The 22,276-nt window shown below is 43.9% G+C and overlaps 1 protein-coding gene across 5 annotated transcripts; it reads right to left on the reverse strand.

Annotated features, from left to right (window-relative positions):
• Positions 1-116: 116 nt before the first annotated feature.
• On the reverse strand, positions 117-20,927 carry sh2d4a (SH2 domain containing 4A). Of its 5 annotated transcripts, none has more exons than XM_018744867.2 (9): positions 20,641-20,927; positions 18,640-18,841; positions 18,132-18,291; positions 13,336-13,546; positions 12,526-12,673; positions 6,161-6,353; positions 5,434-5,564; positions 2,755-2,972; positions 117-1,540 (listed from the first exon to the last, which is right to left on the reverse strand). In XM_018744867.2, exons 2-9 carry the CDS (start codon positions 18,815-18,817, stop codon positions 1,448-1,450), a joined length of 1,332 nt encoding a protein of 443 aa, XP_018600383.1. In that variant the 5' UTR covers positions 18,818-18,841; positions 20,641-20,927; the 3' UTR covers positions 117-1,447. The 5 variants fall into 5 exon arrangements, with proteins under 5 accessions (XP_018600383.1, XP_018600384.1, XP_018600386.1 ...); XM_018744868.2 differs by lacking the exon at positions 20,641-20,927 and adding an exon at positions 20,251-20,348; XM_018744870.2 differs by lacking the exon at positions 20,641-20,927 and adding an exon at positions 19,746-19,862.
• Between the last annotated feature and the right edge of the window lie 1,349 nt (positions 20,928-22,276).

Consider the following 22,276-nt stretch of genomic DNA (forward strand, 5'->3'; position numbering starts at 1 on the left):
CCTGCAGCATCTTCAAGACTCTTAAGCAATGCAACAAAAATGGCTTTTAAAAAGCATTGCTGAAATCCTGTTATAAATTCTTCTTTTAGTTTAATATAGTGAAAATGTTACACTATTGTTATTGTGGTGGTGAAATTGGAAGAGTTGACAAAACCAAATATTTTTTTCTGTTTGAGAAGAAACCCAGATATGGACACTTCCCTGTGAATTCCCCAGGTGAGGTTTTGCCATTTTTGCAATTTGATTTTTTTTTTTTCCTCTCTCCAGTTTGTTTCAGTCCTTTTTTTCTAAAAATCTTTCTTTGTCTGAGCATACTCCCCAGGACTGTCAGTTCTCATTGATTTGACTGTATGGATAAATCACGAAACCTTCAAAGAAAACACTAATTTCTCTGGATGTGCTGTATCAGAAGATCTGTCAAGCAGATTTTATTTTGAAAGAATTAAAGGGATTTTTATAACATTAGTTTCAAAGTGTTAACCTGGTGATGTTTCGTAGACCTGTGAAGCATTGTTCTGTCTGTGTAGCCTGTTGCCAGGTGGAAGTTTTGGTAGTTTGACTATCTGTAGGAAATGTGATTATATTGTAGGCTAACACAGACTGTGCCACCTGGCTACGCTGTTTAAATTTGTGCACACCACAGTTCAGCATGAGCTGATATAAAGATATGCCAGGTAGAAACATACCCTGTTTCTTTCTACTTGAAGTATTCTGTATACCTTTGTTTATTAACTGTAAATTTTAGCACTATGAGATGTTTTGAGTAAAATTTTCAATTTTCCATGAAAAATTATTTTCTTACATTAGAAATTCAAAATTGTTGCTTATTTGTAATTTTCTTAAGGATATAGAAGTGGCTCTATTATTTCAGGGCTTTCATTATTTGGGCCAATATGACATTAAATGTTTGCTTGAATTAAAAATGTTCTAGTTTTTAAAAGCCAGTTTTACAATAACAGTAGTGACTTAAGAGATTTTAATAAACAATTTCCCCCCCTTGTTGCATTTACAGTACTGACTGCATTTCATGTTTTCTCTTTGTGTGCTTGGCTCAGTTCCTGCCAAACCCATGCTTCATAATTCCAGCATTCCTTCAAGTTATGTATGTACACATTTCATGTTAAACAAAATACAGTCATTTATATTGAGAACTTAAAGAAAACAGCTTCATGCTTTAGAAAATGTGTCCAAACTGAAAAGTGAATGTGAAACACTGACAATAAGATGCCAGAAGTTGAGCTAATAGTAAAATCCACCATCTAACAATGGGTGAGACCGGCTTTACAGTCACATTTTCAAGTCAAACAAAGAGAGCAAGCTATGTGGTTTGGGTTTTCTTCGCTCTCTTCCTTTTTGTGGTCACTGCTCACTCATTGTTAACAGAAGAGTAACAAGTGGAGTCACAAAGACAGAGTCCTGTCCATGTGCCGGTGCTGCAGTACAGGTCTCAGGTGAAGAGATCAGTGTAATCCACAGAGCTAGTCTTTTGAGCACATGGCTGCAGTAGCTGCTCCCCTCCAGATGAAGTGATGGGCTCCATCTAATAGTCACAAACAAAGAGTTAAATATTTACATTAGCAGGTGCTTTTCTCCAAAGTGGCATCAACTCAAGTATACACATCTACCACTGAAAAGCTTTAGATACAATCAATTATCACTGCCCTGCTTATTTGTTTGTTTGATATCTGCCATTTTAAAAGCACACATTAGCTGCTGGTAGAAGTATCATGGCACCAGCTAGACATTTCAGTACAGATGCTGGAAAGTTCTTTATGAGGAGAAATTTAGTTAAGAACTTTGAGCAAGAAATCAACCAATTTGCTTTTCCAGTTTTTCCGCAGCAGTCTATAATTTTGTGTTTTGCTTTCTCTCTTCTGCCTAGTTTGTCCCATAAAGTATTGCCCAGGTTGTTGACATATAGAAATGTGTAAACAATAGTACCAGATAGTGCTAGACATATTAGTGTAATTGTCAGGAGACTGGCATAAAAAAGGGTTTGAGACAGACAGGTTTTGAGATCCTTGAGTACGGAGAGGGATTCAGAAGTTCTGAGGGAAAGTGTGTGTTTGTTCCAGCACGTTAGAGCATAGATCAAGACCCTGCAGACTTTTGATCCTGTAAGTATTGGTTTGCTGATCCTTTGATCATCTTGATTAACAGATTCTTGAACTTGATCCGGGCATTGATAGAAAGATAGCGGAAGGAGATGAGGAAGGAAGATGCATGGGAATAATTTGGCATGTGGAACACAACTCATGCTGCAAGATTCTGTAAGGGCTGTAAAGACTTGATGACAGAGGCTAGAAGACCAGACAGGAAGGAGGTGTAGTAGTCCATGTGAAACGTGGTCTGGAACAGGGGCTGGGTAGAGTGTGGTGTGAGTTACCAACAGATTCAACAAGTATAGAGGAAGTGTCTGCAACATCAGTTTATGAATGAAGAGATTCTGGGAGAAGCAGAGATTAGTGACAACTGTAACTCATATGCATTTAAATGACAACAGGGATGAGTGACATGCTCAGCAAGTGCTCTTAACAGGTCAAAGGCCCAGCAGAGAGATTGTGTGGATTTCTGTGGTGGAGAGGTTGAACTGTAGATGGTGCTGATGATTGGTCATCCAGGTACAGATATCAGAGAGACAAACTGTAATAAAGGAGGACAAGTCTTTATCTGTTGAGGAAGAGTGTGGAAGAGCTGTGTGTTGTCTGCATATCAATGATAATGCATAGATTACATGAAGACTGAATACTGTACCTCATGAAATTCCACTAACTCAGCTAGTGATGTGAAACTGAGCTGGTCACCAAGAAGCATGAAGCAGTTGTCTGTAGCATCAATTAGAAAATGCCTGAATCCCTCTTGGCTCCGGTAGGAGAGAACATATCCCATGATCTTCTCACTGACACGGACAAGGAAGTATCCAGGCTCTCCAGGGCTTAGCAAGGACTCTGCATCCTCTCGTGTAATTATTCCTGCAGCATACACCACACATGTAAAACAATATAAATCATACCAAGAAAAGCACCAAATGATAGGTAACAACACCTTCACGGCAAAAAAGTGCAAATCTTAAAGAACAAATTGCAATATCACACAACAGATATGTGCACCGAATACCAAGCTTGTCATAAGCCTTCTTCGAGCCTGTAACTGGTCACTGGATGGAGACCATAAGCATTCTGTTTTATAAAATTTCCAGAACTAAACTGACTTTCATTTTCGTATCCAGTCATTTCTGGGGGGGTTTGGCAAAACAGACCGATACAGAATATAAACGTAGGATCGGAGTAATTCTACTGCTCCCAAAGCATTTACAGCTCGTGTGTGATGTTCCTGAGGGTTGATGAACAAAATGAGAAACGTTGCACATGTTTACACAGTGAATCAGTCAACAATAGACATTGAGCTGGGGCTTGTAGAGAGTAGGATTTTTTATTTTCTGCCTTTTAAAATTTATTTGAATTATTACCTAGCTAGTATTTTTAAAATAACATACAAAATATATTTATTGACTATAGGTAAATCCAAGATTTTCAGAGACAAACTAATAAATCAATGAAGGTATACTCGTGTTTGTGCCACTTGTGCAGACAATAAAGAAAAGTTTGAAGTGGACAGAAGCCGTCACAGCCCCAATCAAGCAGTACCCAATCAGACCACCAGAGGCACACCACACATCACATGTGCTTGTCTAATGTTTGTCAGCATCATGGTCACATGGACACTGGTGATAAAGTAAACTTCAGTGCAGAGTTTATTTACAAGTTGGCAGCCCTTGAATAAGAAGTACATCCCACTACTGCTATGCTCTCAGCTCCATGACTCTCCTAGTGGAGACTAAAAGCTTGTGTCACAGGTTTTGTTGGCCTACTATGAAGCAAAATGTGAAGGAATTGGTATCACCCTCTACCAATAGCACCCAAGCTAAGTCAATTGCCAGATAATTGCCAGTGGGACTCTTAGAATCCCTTCTGCTGCCAAATGGAATTGGGTCACGTATTGCTGTTGATTTCGTTACAGATTTGCCCAGATCAGTAGGGAACACTACCATGCTGGTGGTCATAGACAAGTTTTCTGAAGAATGTTGATTGGTTCCCATGAAAGGATTGCTCACTGCCGTAGAGATAGCAGAGATACTGTTTCAGCAGGTCTTCCTGTATTGTGAGATTCCAGAGGAAATTTTCACAGATAGAGGTTCTCAATTCACGTCTAGGTTATGGAAGGCCTTTTGTTCCTTCTTTGGGCTGAATATGCCCAGAACTCCCTTGTTCACTTAACTACTAACTTGACTGCCTTCCAGTGTGTTCTAGTTGGCAGCTTCCCCCAATTTCCTTGAACAGCATAGTCCAGTGAAGTGCCTGCAGTATGAGTACTGGAGAAGTGAGGCTCTCTGCGAATCAGCCCATATAAATCTCCAACTTCAGTTGCAGAACCAGTCCCTAGCTTGTCCTGCTCTACCCGAGTCTGCTTATTTTACTGAAACCAGTGCTAGGATGCACCGACATTAGCTCCCTGTCCAACACTTTATCTTCTACAACTCCTGGCTCCGTTTACTTTGTGTCCTCACTATGTGCCTACCTGTCAAGTCCTTGTGTTCCCAAGTCTCCACTGGACCAAGTTCCCCATATCTCCATGGGCCATGTCTCTGCACCTTTCAAAGTCCACACCGGTTCCAGTTCCTTGCATCACCATGATTCTGCACCCTCAAGCATCCACGTCGTCACAGAACCACAGCATCAGTGCACCCTGCTTCCACAGATTGGACACCACTGCTTGCATGCCTCATTTGTATATAAACTCTACACTTGAGTACACATCACCAGTCTCCATGTGACAAGGACACTGAAAAACACTGGATTTAATAAAAAATAAAAGTGTTACACTGCAATACACTGGCATCTAATCTATGGTGTGACCTGTCTCATACCCTATGCTTCCAAAATAGGCTCTAGACCACTAGGACCTTGCAAGTGAACAAAAAGTTATTCATAATGGATGGAAGGATAAAGGTTGTTGTCAGGTTTTTTTTTTTTTTTTTAACAGCGTTTTATAAGGATTTTACTGAACCTATGGCATGAATAAATTGGGGAATGTATGCATTACTTTTATTGATTGTGATTTTGTTAAATTGTGTTACAAACAGACATCAGGACTCAATTCTGTTCTTAATTTGAGGAACCTAATACACTAATAGAAACATGGGTGTCTGTGAGAGAGAAAGATCATGTCCAAGCATTTGCAAACAATGTTATATGAATGTTTTATCGACATACGGGTGCTATATGGATGCAAGTGCTTACTTGCAAATATAATTTGAGATACTTGAAGTAGTTGCAATGTATAATGTTTGGGTTACACTGTGCACACCTAACCATCCACTAGAGGACAGCAGATGTCACTAAAACACCACTGTTGAGATTGCTATTGACCTACCATGGAACCAGGGAGCAATTCCACTCCCATCCTTCCGGAAACCTGCTTGAAGTGGCAGCTGCTCCTCTTTGAACCATCGAATTATCTGCTCCCTACTGGAGGTGGACTGGGTTCTGCGGACACCTGGTCTCCTGTCAAACACATCAGAGAGAGGGAGGAGTTGGCAGAAACACAATGGAGAGACCTTTCACCTCAGAACAAAAGCAAACAAGAGGACAGAGCTTATAAACGGTTAATCTTTTCCTTGATTAACTTAACTGTGGTATTTTGACTGACTGCTGCATGAGTATATCTTTTAGCACAATTAGATGCAGGTTTTTCTTGCTTTATCTCTTTTTCAAGGTTTTAGCCTTAGTTGTGTAGCAGCTTGTTATATTTCCCGCTTGAAACATGACACTGGCAAACTCAAGAGCAGTGATAACAAGCATGTGCCTGCTCCTGTGCGCATGGAGAGCCATACACTTTTCACTTCATAGGCTGCAGGGTTTGTTTGGTCATGTAACACCCTTGTAGGAGAGCATTACTTGCTTAATTAATTATACCTGCAGCCATATAGGTACCAGTTGAACTTAAGCGGCACTGTGCTCAAAAAGTAAGAGTTCACATGAGCCAGTTTTGCCTAAATCTTGGGCGTCCTGGCAAAACATGGTTGAGGTAACAATGGGGTAAGTACCTCGGGGGCTAGGTAGGCGTTACATAAATATATCACAAAAAAGGGCATGCTCACCGAGACAGGCCTTCATTCTTTATGGTCCTTGGTTTGGGCTTTGGTAGGAGAGGTGGCTTCTCACCCCCAAATGTTTTGGTCATGGCAGCCACACGGCCCTGCTCAAGAGCTTTAACTGACTTCCTCCGATGGTCCTCTCGTGCTTGCTTTGCTATTGAGCGCCGGCGCTGGTCCTCCTCCTTGGATCTCCGCACTGCAGGTCAACACACCACAGTGACCCATTTGAGTTTTCCTCACAATTAAAGCCAAAATGAAGCTAATGCTTAGGTACCCTGGTAGTTAAGGAGCTCATGTTGTGATACCAGGGACAGCTGGTAGTGTAGTGTTAGAGCTGTTGCCTTTGGACCCAGAGGTTGCAGGTTTGATCCCCACCTCTGGCTGTACCCCTGAGCAAGGTACTTCCCCCAAACTTGTTCCTGTAATGTTACCCAGCTGTATAAATGGGTAAATAATTGCAGGTAGATTAACACCATAAGTTGCTTTGGAGAAAAGGCACCAGCTAAATGTGGTAGGTCTAGATTTTACATCACAGAAGCCCTGCTATCATACCATTTATTGACTATTTCAGCTTTCCCTCAGTAAAATATGCCGCTTCATAAATAGATTGTATGCTGTGGATGGCCTGGTCAAATGATAAAATGAATGTAACCCTGGCATCCATAGTATTAAACAAATACTTCATAGCAGTAACTTAGTGTAACATACTCTAAAAGCATTATGCAGATTTACACCACATTATACATATAAAATAAGAGGATATACTGTTTAACGTGGGGGACAGCAGGTAGCCTGGAAGTTAGCCCTATCCCTCTGCAATTTAAAGACCTGGGTCATATCCCTGCTCTTGCTGCAGTATTTCTGATGAATGTACAACATACTTATCCTGAACTGATCCAGTAAAAATTACCCAGTTATATAAATGGTTAAATCAAGGGAGTATCTTAATATACATCCCTAACATGGTAAGTCATTTATTTGATGCTAAGAAAAGCATAAAATAAATATTGATTCAAAATAAATAAATTTATTTCATTCATCAAATAAACAAATAAAATAAGGCTGAAGGAAAGGTGAGTCTGGGGTTTGAGTTGTACTTGGGGTGCCTTGCGACAGACTGGCGTCTTGTCCTGGGTGTGTCCCCTCCCCCTACAGCTTTACCCCGTGTTGCCGGGTTAGGCTCCAAAACCCTGTGACCCCAAATGGGACAAGCGGTTCAGAAAGAGAGTGAGTGAGTGAGTGAGTGTGTGTGTCTGTAAAGTCTTGACTGCATGCCAGGACATGAGAGTTCATCTCTGTACAAAGTGAACACCCAGCTAGTGATCCATTCTATTGAACTTCTGACAATGATTGCCTAAGGGACTTTCCACACAACTTACAGGAAGTTCCCCGACAGGCAATTAACTCTCCTAACCAGTTTTTCTTCTGCTGAAGCATAAATTGCCCACATATCTGTCCTTTTTTCTGATTCAGCTGTTTATGGTCTGCCTTTTCAGCTCGGCATATAAGAAATATTCCTGTTACCTCCTGTTTTAACACTAGATGTTACATTGTGTAAAACACTGAAGGTTAAAGATTATTCCAGCTGTGTAAAGATCGTGTGTCATTCATAAATTGAATGGCTAATATTTTTTTCCTGACAATAATACAGTATACACACCTATGGAAGGAGCTTCATTAATGGAGAAGCAATTTAACAAAAAAGTTGACACATGTAATACTGTAATAACTCTGTGACAGTTACACTGTAGATACAAGTGAAGGTCAGTTTCTCTCACCGTATGTGACCAGTGTAAAAGGTTAACAATTCTTACAATTCAATTGTACTGGGTATATGAGACATTGAATTTAGCCCTTTCCCACGCAAGTTACGTAGAAGAATTGGTTTGTTTATGAAAAAGATATAAGAAATTGTTAATTCTCGCCTGGAATTAATTTCCAGTATAGTTTTTCACTTTTAAAGATAGTGTTCCTTTATTATTACACTAATAATTCATTCTTTCGGAAGACAGAAACCACTTCTCAGTGTACTGAAATCCCTCTTACATTCCTTTTACAAACAGAACCAGTCAAGTTGGTTGAATTTGTTACATTCAGTGAATCAGCAGATATTGAAAGGTAAAGGCCACGTCAGTTACGTGGAACTTTTTGTTTTTTTTTAGTACTTTTAGAAAGTGGCATGTCCTTGTCGCCTTGGTCTATGATTCTAGCTTATCTCTGCATACCAAGGTTTTATGGAAATTGACATATGCCACATCATTTTACTTATTAATTTTTACAACACTTTTCTCCAATGTAGACGGCTTACAGTATTGAACCATTTATCATACTGGCTAATTTTTTATATTTACTTTTGTTTCCGGAGCAATTCTGGGAAGGCACCTTTTTCAAACTTACTACACCAAGTGGTTTAACTGTAAGGTGACGGCTCTAACCTTTAGACCACCTGCTGCCACATGGCAACATAGCACTATGGTGCTATAAATGTAACCGCAAAACAACCAATCAAAATAATATCATCTTATTAATATTCTATCAGTAACATCCATCCATCCATTTTCTATCCCGCTTGTCCTAGTAGGGTTGCGGAAGCAATAGGAAGAGCAGAGGCGCCCAGCTGCCCCTGTCTACCGCAACTTCCTCCAGCTCAGCCTGGGGGATCCCCAGCCGTTCCCAGGCCAACTGTGAGATATAATCCTTCCAGCGGGTCCTGGGCCGACCGCGGGGCCTTGTCCCAGTTGGCCATGCCTGGTATACCTCCAATGGGAGGCACCCAAGGAGCCTCTTTATCAGATGCCGGAACCACCTCAACTGGCTCCTCTCAATGTGGAGGAGTAGTGGCTCTACTCTGAGTTCCTCCCAAATGTCCAAACTCCTCACTCTATCACGGAGAGTGAGTCCCAACACCCTGCGGAGAAAACTCATTTCAGCCACTTGTATCCGCGATCTTATTCTTTCGGTCATTACCCAAAGTTCATGACCATAGGTGAGGGTAGGGACGTAGATCGACCGGTAAATGGAGAGCTTTGCCTTATGTCTCAGCTCCCCCTTCACCACTACAGTCCGGTACAGCGAACGCATTACTGCTGCCGCTGCTCCCGGTCTGCGGCCGATCTCACGCTCCCTTCTTCCCTCACTCATGAACAACCCCAAGATACTTAAACTCCTCCACCTGGGGCAAATTCTCTCCCCTTACCGGGAGGGGGCATGCCATCCTTTTCTGTGAGAGAACCACGGACTCAGACTTTGAGGTGCTGATCCTCATACCAACCGCTTCACACTCGGCTGCAACTGTTCCAGTGCGTGTTGGAGGCCACCATGTGACGGTGCCAAAAGGACACATCATCCGCAAAAAGCAGAGATGTCACCTTCCGACTCCCACATAGAATACCCTCCTGGCCTCGACTACGCCTTGATATCCTGTCCATGAAGACCAGAAACAGGAGTGGAGACAAGGCACAACCTTGGCAGAGTCCAGCGCCCACATTGAATAGGCCTGACTTAATGCCGAGTATGCGGACACAGCTTTCGCTCCGTATGTACAGAGACCAAATGGCCTGAAGTAGTGGTCCTGGTACCCCATACTCCCTAAGCACCTCCCACAGAATTTCTCGGTGAACACGGTCATAGGCCCTCTTCAAGTCCACAAAACACATATAGACTGGATTAGTGAACTCCCATGCCCCTTCAATTATCTGTGAGATGGGTAAAAAGCTGGTCCACTGTTCCATGGCGGAATCCGCATTGTTCCTCTTCAATCCGAGGTTCAACTATTGGCCGGAGTCTTCTTTCTAGCACCCTGGCAAAGACTTTCCCAGGGAGGCTGAGAAGTGTGATACCCCAATAGTTGGCACACACTCTCCGGTCCCCTTTCTTAAAGATATGGACCACCACTCCAGTTTGCCAATCCAAAGGCACTGTCTCCGAGGTCCATGCAACATTACAGAGGCGTGTCAGCCATGACAGCCCTGCAACATCCAGGGCCTTAAGCAGTTCCGGGTGGATCTCATCCACCCCCGGTGCTTTGCCACCGTGGAGCTTACCAACTACCTCAGTGGTTTCCACCAAGGAAATGGACTCTGACAGCCCAGAAGCTTCTGGCCCTGACTCCTGTAAGGGAGGCATATCACTCGGGTTTAAGAGTTCTTCAAAGTGCTCCTTCCACGTCCCGACAATGTCCTCATCAGAGGTCAGAGTTTCTCCACTCTTGCTGAGCACAGCCTGAGCGAAGCTCCTCTGACCCCTGCTGAGCTGCCGGATGGTTCTCCAGAACCTCTTTGAAGCCGACTGACAGTCGTTTTCCATGGCCTCTCCAAACTCCTCCCATGCCCCGGATTTTGCTTCTGCAACCGCAATCACTGCTGCCTTTTTCACCTGCCGGTACCTGTCTGCTGAGTCAGGAGTCCCCAGAGCCAACCAGGCCCTAAAGGCCTCCTTCTTCAGCTTGATGGCTTCCCTCATCGCTGGTGTCCACCGGTTCTCGGGTTGCCGCCCTAGCTGGCACCAACGAGCTATTGGCCACAGCTGTGCCTGGCTGCTTCCACAATGGAGGTTTTGAACAAGGTCCATTCAGACTCCATGTCCCCTACCTCCTCCAGGACATGGGAGAAGCTCTCCCGGAGGTGTGAGTTAAAATCATTCCGGACAAGGCCCTCCGACAGTCGTTCCCAGCACACCCTCATTAAATGTCTGAGCCTACCGGGTCTGTCCATCAGTTTTCCCCGCCATCTGATCCAACTCACCACCAGACGGTGATCGGTTGACAGCTCAGTAACTCTCTTCACCCAAGTGTCCAGAACATGTGGGCTTAAGTCAGATAAAACGACTACAAAGTCGATCATTGACCTTTTGCCCAAGGAGCTCTGGTACCAAGTACACTTACAAGCATCCTTGTGTTCGAACATGGCATTTGTTATGGACAAACCATGACTAGTACAGAAGTCCAATAACATTTCACCATTCGGGTTCAGATCAGGCAAGCCGTTCTTCCCAATCACCCCCCACCAGATTTCCAGGGTCATTGTCAACGTGAGCGTTGAAGTCCCCCAGCAGAACTATGGAGTCTGTAGGTGGGGCCCTGTCCAGAACCCTACCCACCCTCTCCAAGAAGGTCGAATACTCTGAACTGCTGTTTGGTGCATAAGCACACACAACAGTCAAAGTTTTCCTCTCTGCGACCCTAAGTCGCATTGAGGCGACCCTCTCGTCGACGGGGATAAACTCCAACTGTATGGCAGCCGGCCAGGGGCTTGTGAGTATCCCCACACCCGCGCGGCGCCTCTCACTCCGTGCAACTCCTGAGTAGGAGAGGGACCACCCCCTATCGAGGAGTTTGGTTCCAGAGCCAGCACTGCGAGTGGAGGTGAGCCCAACTATATCTAGTTGGTATTTCTCAACCTCCCTCACCAGTTCTGGCTCCTTCCCCCCAGTGAGGTTACATTCCACGTGCCAAGAGCCAGTTTCTGTTGCAAGGGACCACAACACCATGCGCCACCCCGCCTTCTCCCACTGCCTGGTACACATTACACCCAACCCCCATGCTGGACCTTGCAGGTGGCGGGCCCACATTGCCCCCCCTCGATGCCTTTTCGGGCTGAGCCCAGCCGGGTTACGTGGGCTGTCCGGCCACCAGACGCTTGCCTAGGAACACTACCCCCCAGGCCTGGCTCCAGGGTAGGTCCCGGTGACCCTATTCTGGGCAGGGTAAATGTTCTTTTGTTACCAATTTCCATAGGGGTTTTTTGGATTGTGTTAGTCTGGATCTTCACTCCAGACCTGTTCGCCTTGGGAGACCCTACCAGGAGCATACTGCTCCCGAGGACATAGCTCTGGAGATCCCTAGATCATGCAAGCCCTTGCGCCACGCCAAGGCCCCAATCCGGGAAGGGTTATTGTTATTATTATTATTATTATTATTATTATTATTATTATTATTAATAGTAGTAGTATTACAGGTGGTCCCCAATTTACGATGGTTTGACTTACAATTTTTTCGACTTTACGATGGTGAGCTGGCGATGGACATTCAGTAGAAACCGTACTTCGAATTTTGAATTATGATTTTTTGCCCAGGCAAGTGATATGCAGTGCGATACTCTCTCGTAATGCTGGGCAGCGACAGCGATCCACATCTCCCAGTCTGTCATGCAGAGGTGTGTATTAGGTGTATTAAATGCATTTTCGACTTAGGATATTTTCGACTGATGATGGGTTTCACAGAACGTAACACCATCGTGAGTTGTGGACCACCTATATAAATTCTATTATAGTAGTAACATCACATTGATTTTATCATCAACTACTATATTTATTATTTAATTGAAAAATAGTTGGTAGGTGACAGAGGCAAAGGACAAAGACACACTTACATGTTTCCTGCCATTCTGGGTCCTCTTTCTCCTGGTTTTGTGATCGTCTATGAATCTCCTTCAGATTCATATAGATCTGCTTTGCCCGCTCCTGCTCCAGCTTCTGCACCTCCTCCTCCGCCTTCTGCCTCTCCTCCGCCTCTCTCCTCTGAGGAGCAAGATGAAGAGGTTCTTAACGCCATGGACTGTCGGCATATACAAAGGTCTGCCGCAATCGCAAATGCTCTAATGGCACTAAAACTCTGCTCCTTGGAGAAAGTGCTTGAGGGCTATGGCTGCCAGTCTCCAGCTCTATTGACCTCTCTGAGACACAAACAAAGGCTACTTTTTGGCCTATTGACACCAACACAGTTTCTTCAAAGGGTATTTCCACCTAAGTGTCATTCAAGTCTCTAGCTCAGCATTCCTCTGCATCGATTTCAAAGCCTTGGAAGCATTTATTAATATCCACATTTCTGTTTTGCATGTCTCTAAATATTATGTGGTTTGTTATATTTTCTCCTATATAACAGGGTGGCATGGAATATGAATAGCATGGGTGACAGAGAACCCACATCTTGCTCTTTGCATCTGTTGATGAAATGTACTTTTGTTTAATTTGAGTCGCACATCGCTTTGGTGAAAAGTGTCTGCTAAGTGAATAAATGTAATATAATATTACTACACACAAACACACATGTATACGCTATATATGGCACAGACACCATTTGCATGATCCTATTAATTAGATCTTCCTGCTGAGGACCATTGAAATTTGTACTACTTGTAGCACTGGAAAGGAGAGTTGCTGAATGCTCAGCAGCAAGTTACCTTCAGTTCTTCCTCATTCCTCCTCTGCTCCTCCACTGCTTTCTGGCGGGCCTGCTCTTGCCTTGCTTCCTCCTGTCTCGCTTCCTCCAGCCTTGCTTCCTTCTGTCTCGCCTCCTCTTTCCTTGCCTCCTCCTTTTCCTTCTGCAGCCTCTCCTCCTCACTCAGGTACACACTGGAAAACCGCTTCAGTATCTCCTGCTCCTTCTTGGCCCTTTACAAATAACGCATATGTGATCCAATCAAGCATCTCTCCACCTTTCAAAAAATGGGTATAAATTATCAAATGTGATATAATGATATTATTCCACCACATATTTACTGAGGCGAATGTCTTCAGGGGCACAACACCTTTCAGGTTCTGGGGGACCAAAAAATATTAGCAATACACTTCGCCCTCATATACTGGGGTCGCACAACAAAAACCGCTACAGCGGCTTATAAAAGTACATACCTTTTCTCATGCAGTGGGCTTATTATTCAGGGTATACCTTGCTAAAGGGTATGACAGCAAGAGCAGAGTTTTGACCTTGAGAAATCTGAGTCCTTATAGAAATAAACTATAAACCTTAAACTATTAATTTTGGTATTTAAATCTTTTAAACAGGTTTTATAACATGAATACCCTTACAGTGGCATAAATAAAGTAGTAATTGAATGATCAAGTGAAGATCATCTCAAAACAAACATTCAGTTCGTAATGCTACACAGCACCTCTAACAGCATAGCGTCCCCATGCTTTGCAGACACATAGGCAGTAACCTTCTGAACTTTATGACTTTATATCAGGGGTCACCAACCTTTTTGAAACTGAGAGCTACTTCTTGGGTACCGATTAATGTGAAGGGCTACCAGTTTGCTTTTTGGGGGTTTTTCACCGGTCTCGTGAAAAAAGACTGCTGGTTGCACAAACCTGCCTTTAACTTGCGGGCTTTTTCCACTCGTAATGCGCTGCCCGGTGGGTAGTTAGCATGGTAGCTTGCGTGACACGTTCTGAAATGTCTCTCAACATTGTGCCGCTTTGCCGTCGCCACAGTCGCCCCGCAAATGAGACACACGCAGGAATCTTTCACAGTGGTAAAAAAGAACTCTTCCTCCCATTCACTGTGAAAATGATATGTTTTCTTTCTTTTTTCTGCCATGTTTTCGGGGGTAAATCATCTCCTCCCCTTCACTGCGCCCGCTAGCTGCTCTCTACGGCAACGGTTGCCGTGGAGACCAAGTTTTTTTTTTTTTTTAATATTGTCATTTTCAAATTTACACCGATGCAAGTGTGATTTAAAAAGAATAGCAACAAAAAAAATTAGATGCAGCTTACTGGTAAGTGGCGCTATGGTGAGCTATTTTTAGAACAGGCCCGCGGGCGACTCATGTGATCCTTGCGGGCAACCTGGTGCCCGTGGGCACCATGTTGGTGACCCCTGCTTTATATCATTAATATCTGTGAACCAAATTATCAGAATGTCTCCATCCAGGCTGTACGCTGCTTTGCAGTCCAGTTCCCTTCCCAGGAACTCAGGGTGTATGCTAATAAGGGTACACCCTGAATGGATTAAGGTTATGTCCATTTCAGGATAGCCACACATATACATTCACACACTACTGGAAATCTGGAGTCACCAATTAACCTGAAACACATGACTTTGGACTCTGGGAGGAAACCAGAGCACCCAGAGCAAACATGGGGAAAATGTGCAAACTCCTCACAGACTGAAATAGATTCAAACCTATGTGTAAACAGCCCAGGGCTGTGAGGCAGCAGGACTCTACTGTGCCACCACACATTTGCCAAATGGTTCCTGATGACTGAATGAAAAAATAAGCTACTAATAATAATTTGTTCCAAATACTTTAAAATGTAATGGTTATCATTGTCACACTTAAAAATACCTTTAATTTTGGTATTTCAATTAATTTTAGGCAAAATTTTTTAGCCTGGGAACCATTGTTTTGTAACACACACACACACACACACACACACACACACATTTTCAGAACCGCTCATCCCATATGGGGTCGCGGGGAGCCGGAGCCTACCCGGCAACACAGGGCGTAAGGCCGGAGGGGGAGGGGACACACCCAGGACGGGACGCCAGTCCGTCGCAAGGCACCCCAAGCGGGACTCAAACCCCAGACCCACCGGACAGCAGGACTGCGGTCCAACCCACTGCGCCACCGCACCCCCTGTTTTGTAACAGATAATGGCAATTTGACCCCTCTCGCAATGGAAATTCACCTAACTGGGCGATTTCCCAAAACAAGTTCATCCCATTTTATGAGTAATGGGTGTACAGAAGGATAAAGTGGGGAAAATTATGGCTTGTTTGGTAAACATTTGACAGAAAAGTCTGCTTGCAATCTATTATGCCTATGGCTGCTTTTAAAGAGATTTGGGAGAGGTATGCGTTTTCCGTACACGTTTTATATAAGAATTTGTCATCTCTGCACTGAGCTTAGCCCTATTTTGCAGTGGCATTTTGTCATTTTCTTTTTAATCCTTACAAATTGCTCAATTACCAGCAAACCTGGAACATTTACATTTACTAATTTAGCAGAAGCTTTTCTCCAAAGTGACGTACATCTCAGAGAACAATACAAAAAGTATATTACATCAGCAGAAGAAGAGACTTGGATGCAGACACTTAGTTCTCCATGGAGCTGCATAAAGGGTTATCCATTAAAGGAAAACCTTTACAGGGCCACAGAAATGAGTATATTAAAAGAAACCATTTCCTTGGGATGGTCTAAAGCAAGGTGGCACAGAGGGTAGCGCTGCTACCCCATAGTGCCTGGACTGTTTAGGTGTAGGTTTGAATCTAGCTCTGTTTGTGTGGAGTTTGCATGTTCTATGTGTGTCTTAGTGTTTTGCTGTTGGTGCTCTGGTTTCCTACCACAGGCCAAAAACATGCAGTTCAGGTGACCTGGCCATTCTAAATTGCCAATCATGTAGAAATGGGCAAATGCGTGTGGCTACCCTGTAATGGACTTATGTCCTATCCAGGATGCACCCCTCCTCTCCGTTGTGCCCAGTGAGTCCGGGATATGATCTGGACTGTCACAACACAGGCAAGGACAAGTGGTTATGGAAAGTGAATGAGTGTTCAGAAGTGGTGACAACTGGCCTCTTCTGCTCACACCCTTGTTAGTGAAGGCAAAATGTGAGTCACAGAAAATTTCCCAAGGTAATATCAGTAAAGTAGGGCATGTTCACATAGTGCAAATGACCACACCTGTAATTTCATGTGGGTGTTGAAAATATGTCTTTGTCTTAGAATAATGACATAACATTGTAAAAACAGAGGAAGAACACCAGAAACCTTACAAAGGCAAGGAAGCCTTTCAGCATGTCAGTGGGACTTTTAATAATCATTTATAGACTTTTACCAAGATCTCATTTCATCAGTGTAATCCATGGCACACATGCTTGGAATTTACACTCATATAATAAAGACGTGTGTCAAAGTAATGTCTGAGCCATGGTGAAAGCCATTGGTTCTTTACCCTTAATTACCTTATTAGCACAACCATCTCCTCAGCGTGGCTGATTTAATTAAATTGTCCACTCAGAAATTATGAGAAAAGCACAGCAATGCACAGCAGGAATACTTCTGCAAATGCACTGAAGTGGCCTGACATAAATAGTAATGTGGCTGAAGAGAGGACTGCTTTTGCTAAATAAAGCAAGGAAATGGCAAAGATTTTACAGTACATTGTTTGTTGGAAAAGTGCATATTTATTATTATTGTTCACTCGGTCCCTTACTATCACTAACTGCTTGTCCTCTTTCTGGGTCACATTGGCCTAGAGCCTATATCCAAAAAATACAGGGTACTACCAAGACTGGACACTAGTCCAGGGTACTCGCACAATATATCTAGTCATACACACACTATGGGTAATTTAGAGTTGCCAGTCTACCTGAAACTTGTGTCTTTGGGCTGTGGGAGGAATCTGGAACACCTAGAAGAAGCTTATGCATACATGGAAAGAATGTGCAAACCTTCCACAGACTCAATGAGGATCAAACCCACAGTGCATTATCATGACTGCTTGTCTTGCACAGTCTATACAAGAAGCATAAGCTGCTAGTTTAGTTATGATACACCTCAGATTATTATTAATTATTATTATTATTATTATTATTATTATTATTATTATTATTATAATACAGGGTACCCTTTTGACTACCTGCACCCCGACTTGATCAAACAATGAGTGATACTGAGTGAGTAATGCTATTTTTTAGCAGTGAACTGCATATTTTATAACAACAATAATGATTTACATTTATTAATTACATTTACAATAATAACAATACAGGAGCTGTTCAGAGACTACAACTGGTTACTGGTTATAATATTTGTGATGATATTTAATTTACTCAGACAGATATTTGGGGTTTTTTTTTTTTATATATGGAGAACAACCTACTTAAACAGGTACAAAGTCACTCTAAGTTGAGATAAAATCTATACTAGTTACATCTGTACAAAAGGTCTTCATGTTTGCACAATAGATGCCTTTACTCTGGTTTTTCAATGTTGTCTAAAGGGCCAGGTCTAAAGGCTACTGCTCTTATCACAATTCTGTACTAGCAAAACCTATTCACTATGCTGCTTTCAGTTCAGAGGAGCTTGTCAGAGGACAACTACCACTTCAATGGCAAGACACAATAGAAACATTTATTAACCTGTAAAGCGCATTAAACTAAAAGAGCATGTTAATTTTTGGGTCATCAGTATAATATTGTGAAGGAACTCATGCAGAGAGCCCAGCAGCGGTGACATTACTTCCCTTACCTGAGCTCCTCCGCCTCCTTCTGCGCCTGCTGTGTTGCCCTCACCGCAATGATCTCATCACAGATCTGCTCGTAGGGTTTGTCGGAGGGATGCTCCCCCATCACCCACACCCACACTTCACTGTCTGAGCCCTGCAACCAGGAAACATGCTTCCCCTTTACTGGAGAGCATGAGAATCTGTGTGAGAGTGAGCCTGCATAGCACTGGGACTCATCTTCACCATCTTATCTTAACATTATTGTCAACATCAGTCATAGGGGCACAACCAAAAAGATGAAATGCATCAAGCGCATCATGCTGCTGAGTTTGTCATGTTAAAAATGTATGTGACAGCATTTGTTTGTCATGAGAACTGTGATGTGATCCAAGGCTTTTAAGCTGTAAGAGAAAAACATCCATGACCCAATAGTGTACAGTATGCTACGTGTAGTAAGAAAAGTAAAAAAATCTTCACCCATAATGTTTCACAGCTTTTGTTCTGGAGCTCTAAAGTTTAAAAGCTCGGCACCTTTCTTTTTGGGTTTCTGTACCACTGCCTCCTTTGTCTCAAGCTGAGCCTCCTTCTCCCTCCACCGCCGAATCTGCTCCTGCCTCATCTTAAAAAAGAGTGTCTGTTTCTGCTCCTCATTCAGCTCTGCCAGGAGCTCGGGATCGATGTACATATCTGTCAAGATCTGCTGGAGCATGGTGCTTGCGGGGGTTCACAATACCTAGAGACACAAATGGTCAGGAAGTTACTGAATAGGATTCTGAGAAACAGAGTCAAGACTCCCTAAAGGAACCTCTCAGGAGTAAGAGGACCCAACAATGAACCAGCGCATCTAGCAGGCAACAGATAGTGTGATGACTCTCCAAAAGCACACTGCTGAATTCTCACCTTCATTCACATTACAGACTTAAGTATGGTAATTTCTTCAGGAAACAAGCTACTGTATTACATTTATTTATTTAGCAGACACTTTTCTCCAAAGCAACTTCCAATAAACTATGTAGTGTTACTGGCTCACACTCCTTATTCACCAAGGTGACTTACACTTCTGGATACACTACTTACAATGGGTCACTCATCCATACATTAGTGGAACACGAACACACACTCACTCTCTCTCTCTGTGTTATTCACATACTATGGGTGAACCCGAACAGCATGTCTTTGGACTGTGGGAGGAAACCAGAGCACCCAGAGGAAACCCACACAGACACAGAGAGAACATGCAAACTCCACACAGACTGAACCCATGTCCTCTCGCACCACCCAGGCACTGCGAGACGGCAGTGCCACTTACTGTGCCACCTGCTGTGCCACCATGTTTGCTGAAAAGACACAATTTACTCAGCTAATTTTCTCACTTTTAAATATGATGTGAATCGATGTGAATGTGAGCATCCTGCAGCCCTTTAAAACCAAAATGGGGACAGCTGGTAGTCTAGCGGTTAGCGCTACTGCCTTTGGATCCCAAGGTTGCAGGTTTGATCCCTACCTCTGGCTGTAGTACCCTTGAGCAAGGTACTTACCAAAGTGTTCCAGTAGAATTATCCACCTCTATAAAGGGGTAAATAATTCTAACCTTGTAAATTGCTTTGGAGAAAAGTGTTGAATAAATGTAAATTCACCAGGAAGGCACAGCCACAATGAGCTCCAGAAACAGAGGTTACGGTGGAAAAGCTGTGAACTGCATATCCAAATTGCGAGAGAGTGCAGGCAGGAGCCAGAAGAGGTAGAGAGCAACTCAGGGGTGTGGAGGAATTTCACTACTTCTTACATTTGCTTTGTAAATATGCCCTTAGTCAAACTGACCTGGTCAAAAAAAAAAAAAAGAAAATCACGTGTGCGCTGCCCTGGCCTGGGATTATTCACCGCACAAGCAAGCAGAGGAACAATGGACACAGAAGTGCACAAGCTATTATTTACTCCTTAAGCACGATAAGGAGCTGAAGTACATGATGTACTTCATTGTTTCGTGTAAAGCGCACTCCTGTACTAGACTGGCTTCAGCAAAAAAATACCACAATGAGTACAGCAACTCTGTTCTACACGTTTAATAATAAGTAAGTGTACCTTCCAGAGGTGTCCAGCACACTTCAATCACTCGCTGTTTCATAATGACAAGAAGTTTACCTCACTTTACTTTTACCCCCGAGTACTGCACTCTGAGCTCGCGGTTCGCCAGATCGATCGCGTCTCTGAAACGCGAGCAGCAAGTGAACAGGAAACACACGTTTATTTATGTCTTCTTAATCTGCGTGCGGTTTAAAAAAAAAAAAAAAAAGAAAATTATTAAAAAGTAATAGGTGTGGCCAAAAGAAAAAAATCTTTAACAACAGGTCTGTCCTGAGGGTTTCTGGAAGAATATAATAAACCCCCGACTCGAGTGTACAGTAAGAGTTCCTTCATTGTGTCTGAGTCAGTGTGACAGTGCCAGTGGTTATGTGACACCGCGTATTTACACAGTTGACGTACTGTACACACACACACTTAATATTAATACAATAAATCCCACGAATTTACCTTTTGTTCCTTCAGTCTCACTAAGGTGGCTTTCTGTTTCTCTCCTGGAGTTACTCCGTACCTGTGGCGGTCATTACCCGCAGTGTAACACTGGCAGCAGGGTAAAGGAACAAGGTGCGATGATGTGGATCCTCCAGGTGCGCTGCCTCTCAGGTGAGATAAGGGCTCGAGCTTCGCCTCCGTGACGTCACGCACTTCGGACCGCGTCACTCACCTGTGGCTTGGCCGCGCGCACCGGAGGCGTGCGTGCCCGCACGAGTTAACATTCCGTACGCGTGACGTCGGGACGCACGCGCTGCTGTCCGACTCCGTGAGGCGCCGTTTAATGATCGCTGTAGGCTACGTGTTAATGATTGTTTTTTTTTGCTACTTGTTAACAAGTGAGGAGATGGAGAAGGTGGTGCTCCATGTAGTCCCCCCCCCTCCCCAGACAGAGTCCCAGTGGTCTGACGGCTCGGAAGTTGCTTCACAGGAACAAAAATATGAGCTTCTTGCCCAGTACTGGATCTAACTGCTTCTCCTGGTCTGGGTCGGGGCAGTCCAGCCAGGGCCTCTCCCAGAGTTGCTGGGCGTAGGGGCTCCAGGTCACCCTGATGGATAACTTAATCACACACGCGCGCTAGCTGAAGCCGCTCGTCCCGCTTGGTGTCGCCGCAAGCCATTGCCTAACCTGGCAGCACAGGGCATGGGGTGGGGGCACACCCAGGATGGGACACCAGTCCGTCGCAGGGCACTCCAGGTGGGACTCGAGCCCCGGGCCCGCCAGACAGCAGGACCCGGCCAAGCCCGCTGTACCACTGCGCCCCCCGTAACTTAATCAGTGTTTGGGAATATCTGCTTGTAATGTCGAAGTCAAATGCATAGCTTTTTCTGATTTTATCAGACTTTGTATGTTACGAGTCAGTGCTATGTCACAATAATTATGGTGACGCCAAAGTACTCAAATGACAAATTACCCTAATAGTGTTTTATGACTGGCTCGTAAGCTTTCAGCTGTACGGTTTTGTGCGCCTCTGTTGAGTTCTGGAGCTTTGAAAAACTCCATAAAATTTTGTGAAAACATATTGATATGATCCACACACACACACACACATTTTCGGAACCGCTTGTCTCATACGGGGTCACGAGGAACCAGAGCCTACCCGGTAACACAGGGCGTAAGGCCGGAGGGGGAGGGGACACACCAAGGACGGGACGCCAGTCCGCCGCAAGTCACCCCAAGCGGGACTCGAACCCCAGACCCACCAGAGAGGAGGACATGGTTCAACCCACTGCACCAGCGCACCCATCTGATATGATCCCTTTCTTACCAAAATTTGGGCACCGCTGGTGGTGCAGTAGGTAGTCTCGGTACTTCACAATACCTGGGCTGTGGGTTTAAAAATGACTTTGAGTCTGACTTATTCCATTTGTGTTTTTACTTGTGTCCATGTGGGTTTCCTCTGGGTGCTCTGGTTTCCTGCCATAGTTCAAAGAGATGTGTTTCAGGTGAACTGGTGACTGTGTATTCAATAGTCAAGTCAAGTCATGAGTCGAGAGGCTTTATTGTCATTTCAACCGTATACGACAGTACACAGTGAAACGAAACAGCGTTCCCCCAGGACCATCATGGTGCTACATAAAACAACACAGTGTG

The sequence above is a fragment of the Scleropages formosus genome, chromosome 6 (genome assembly GCF_900964775.1).
Source record: "Scleropages formosus chromosome 6, fSclFor1.1, whole genome shotgun sequence".
NCBI lineage: Eukaryota > Metazoa > Chordata > Actinopteri > Osteoglossiformes > Osteoglossidae > Scleropages > Scleropages formosus.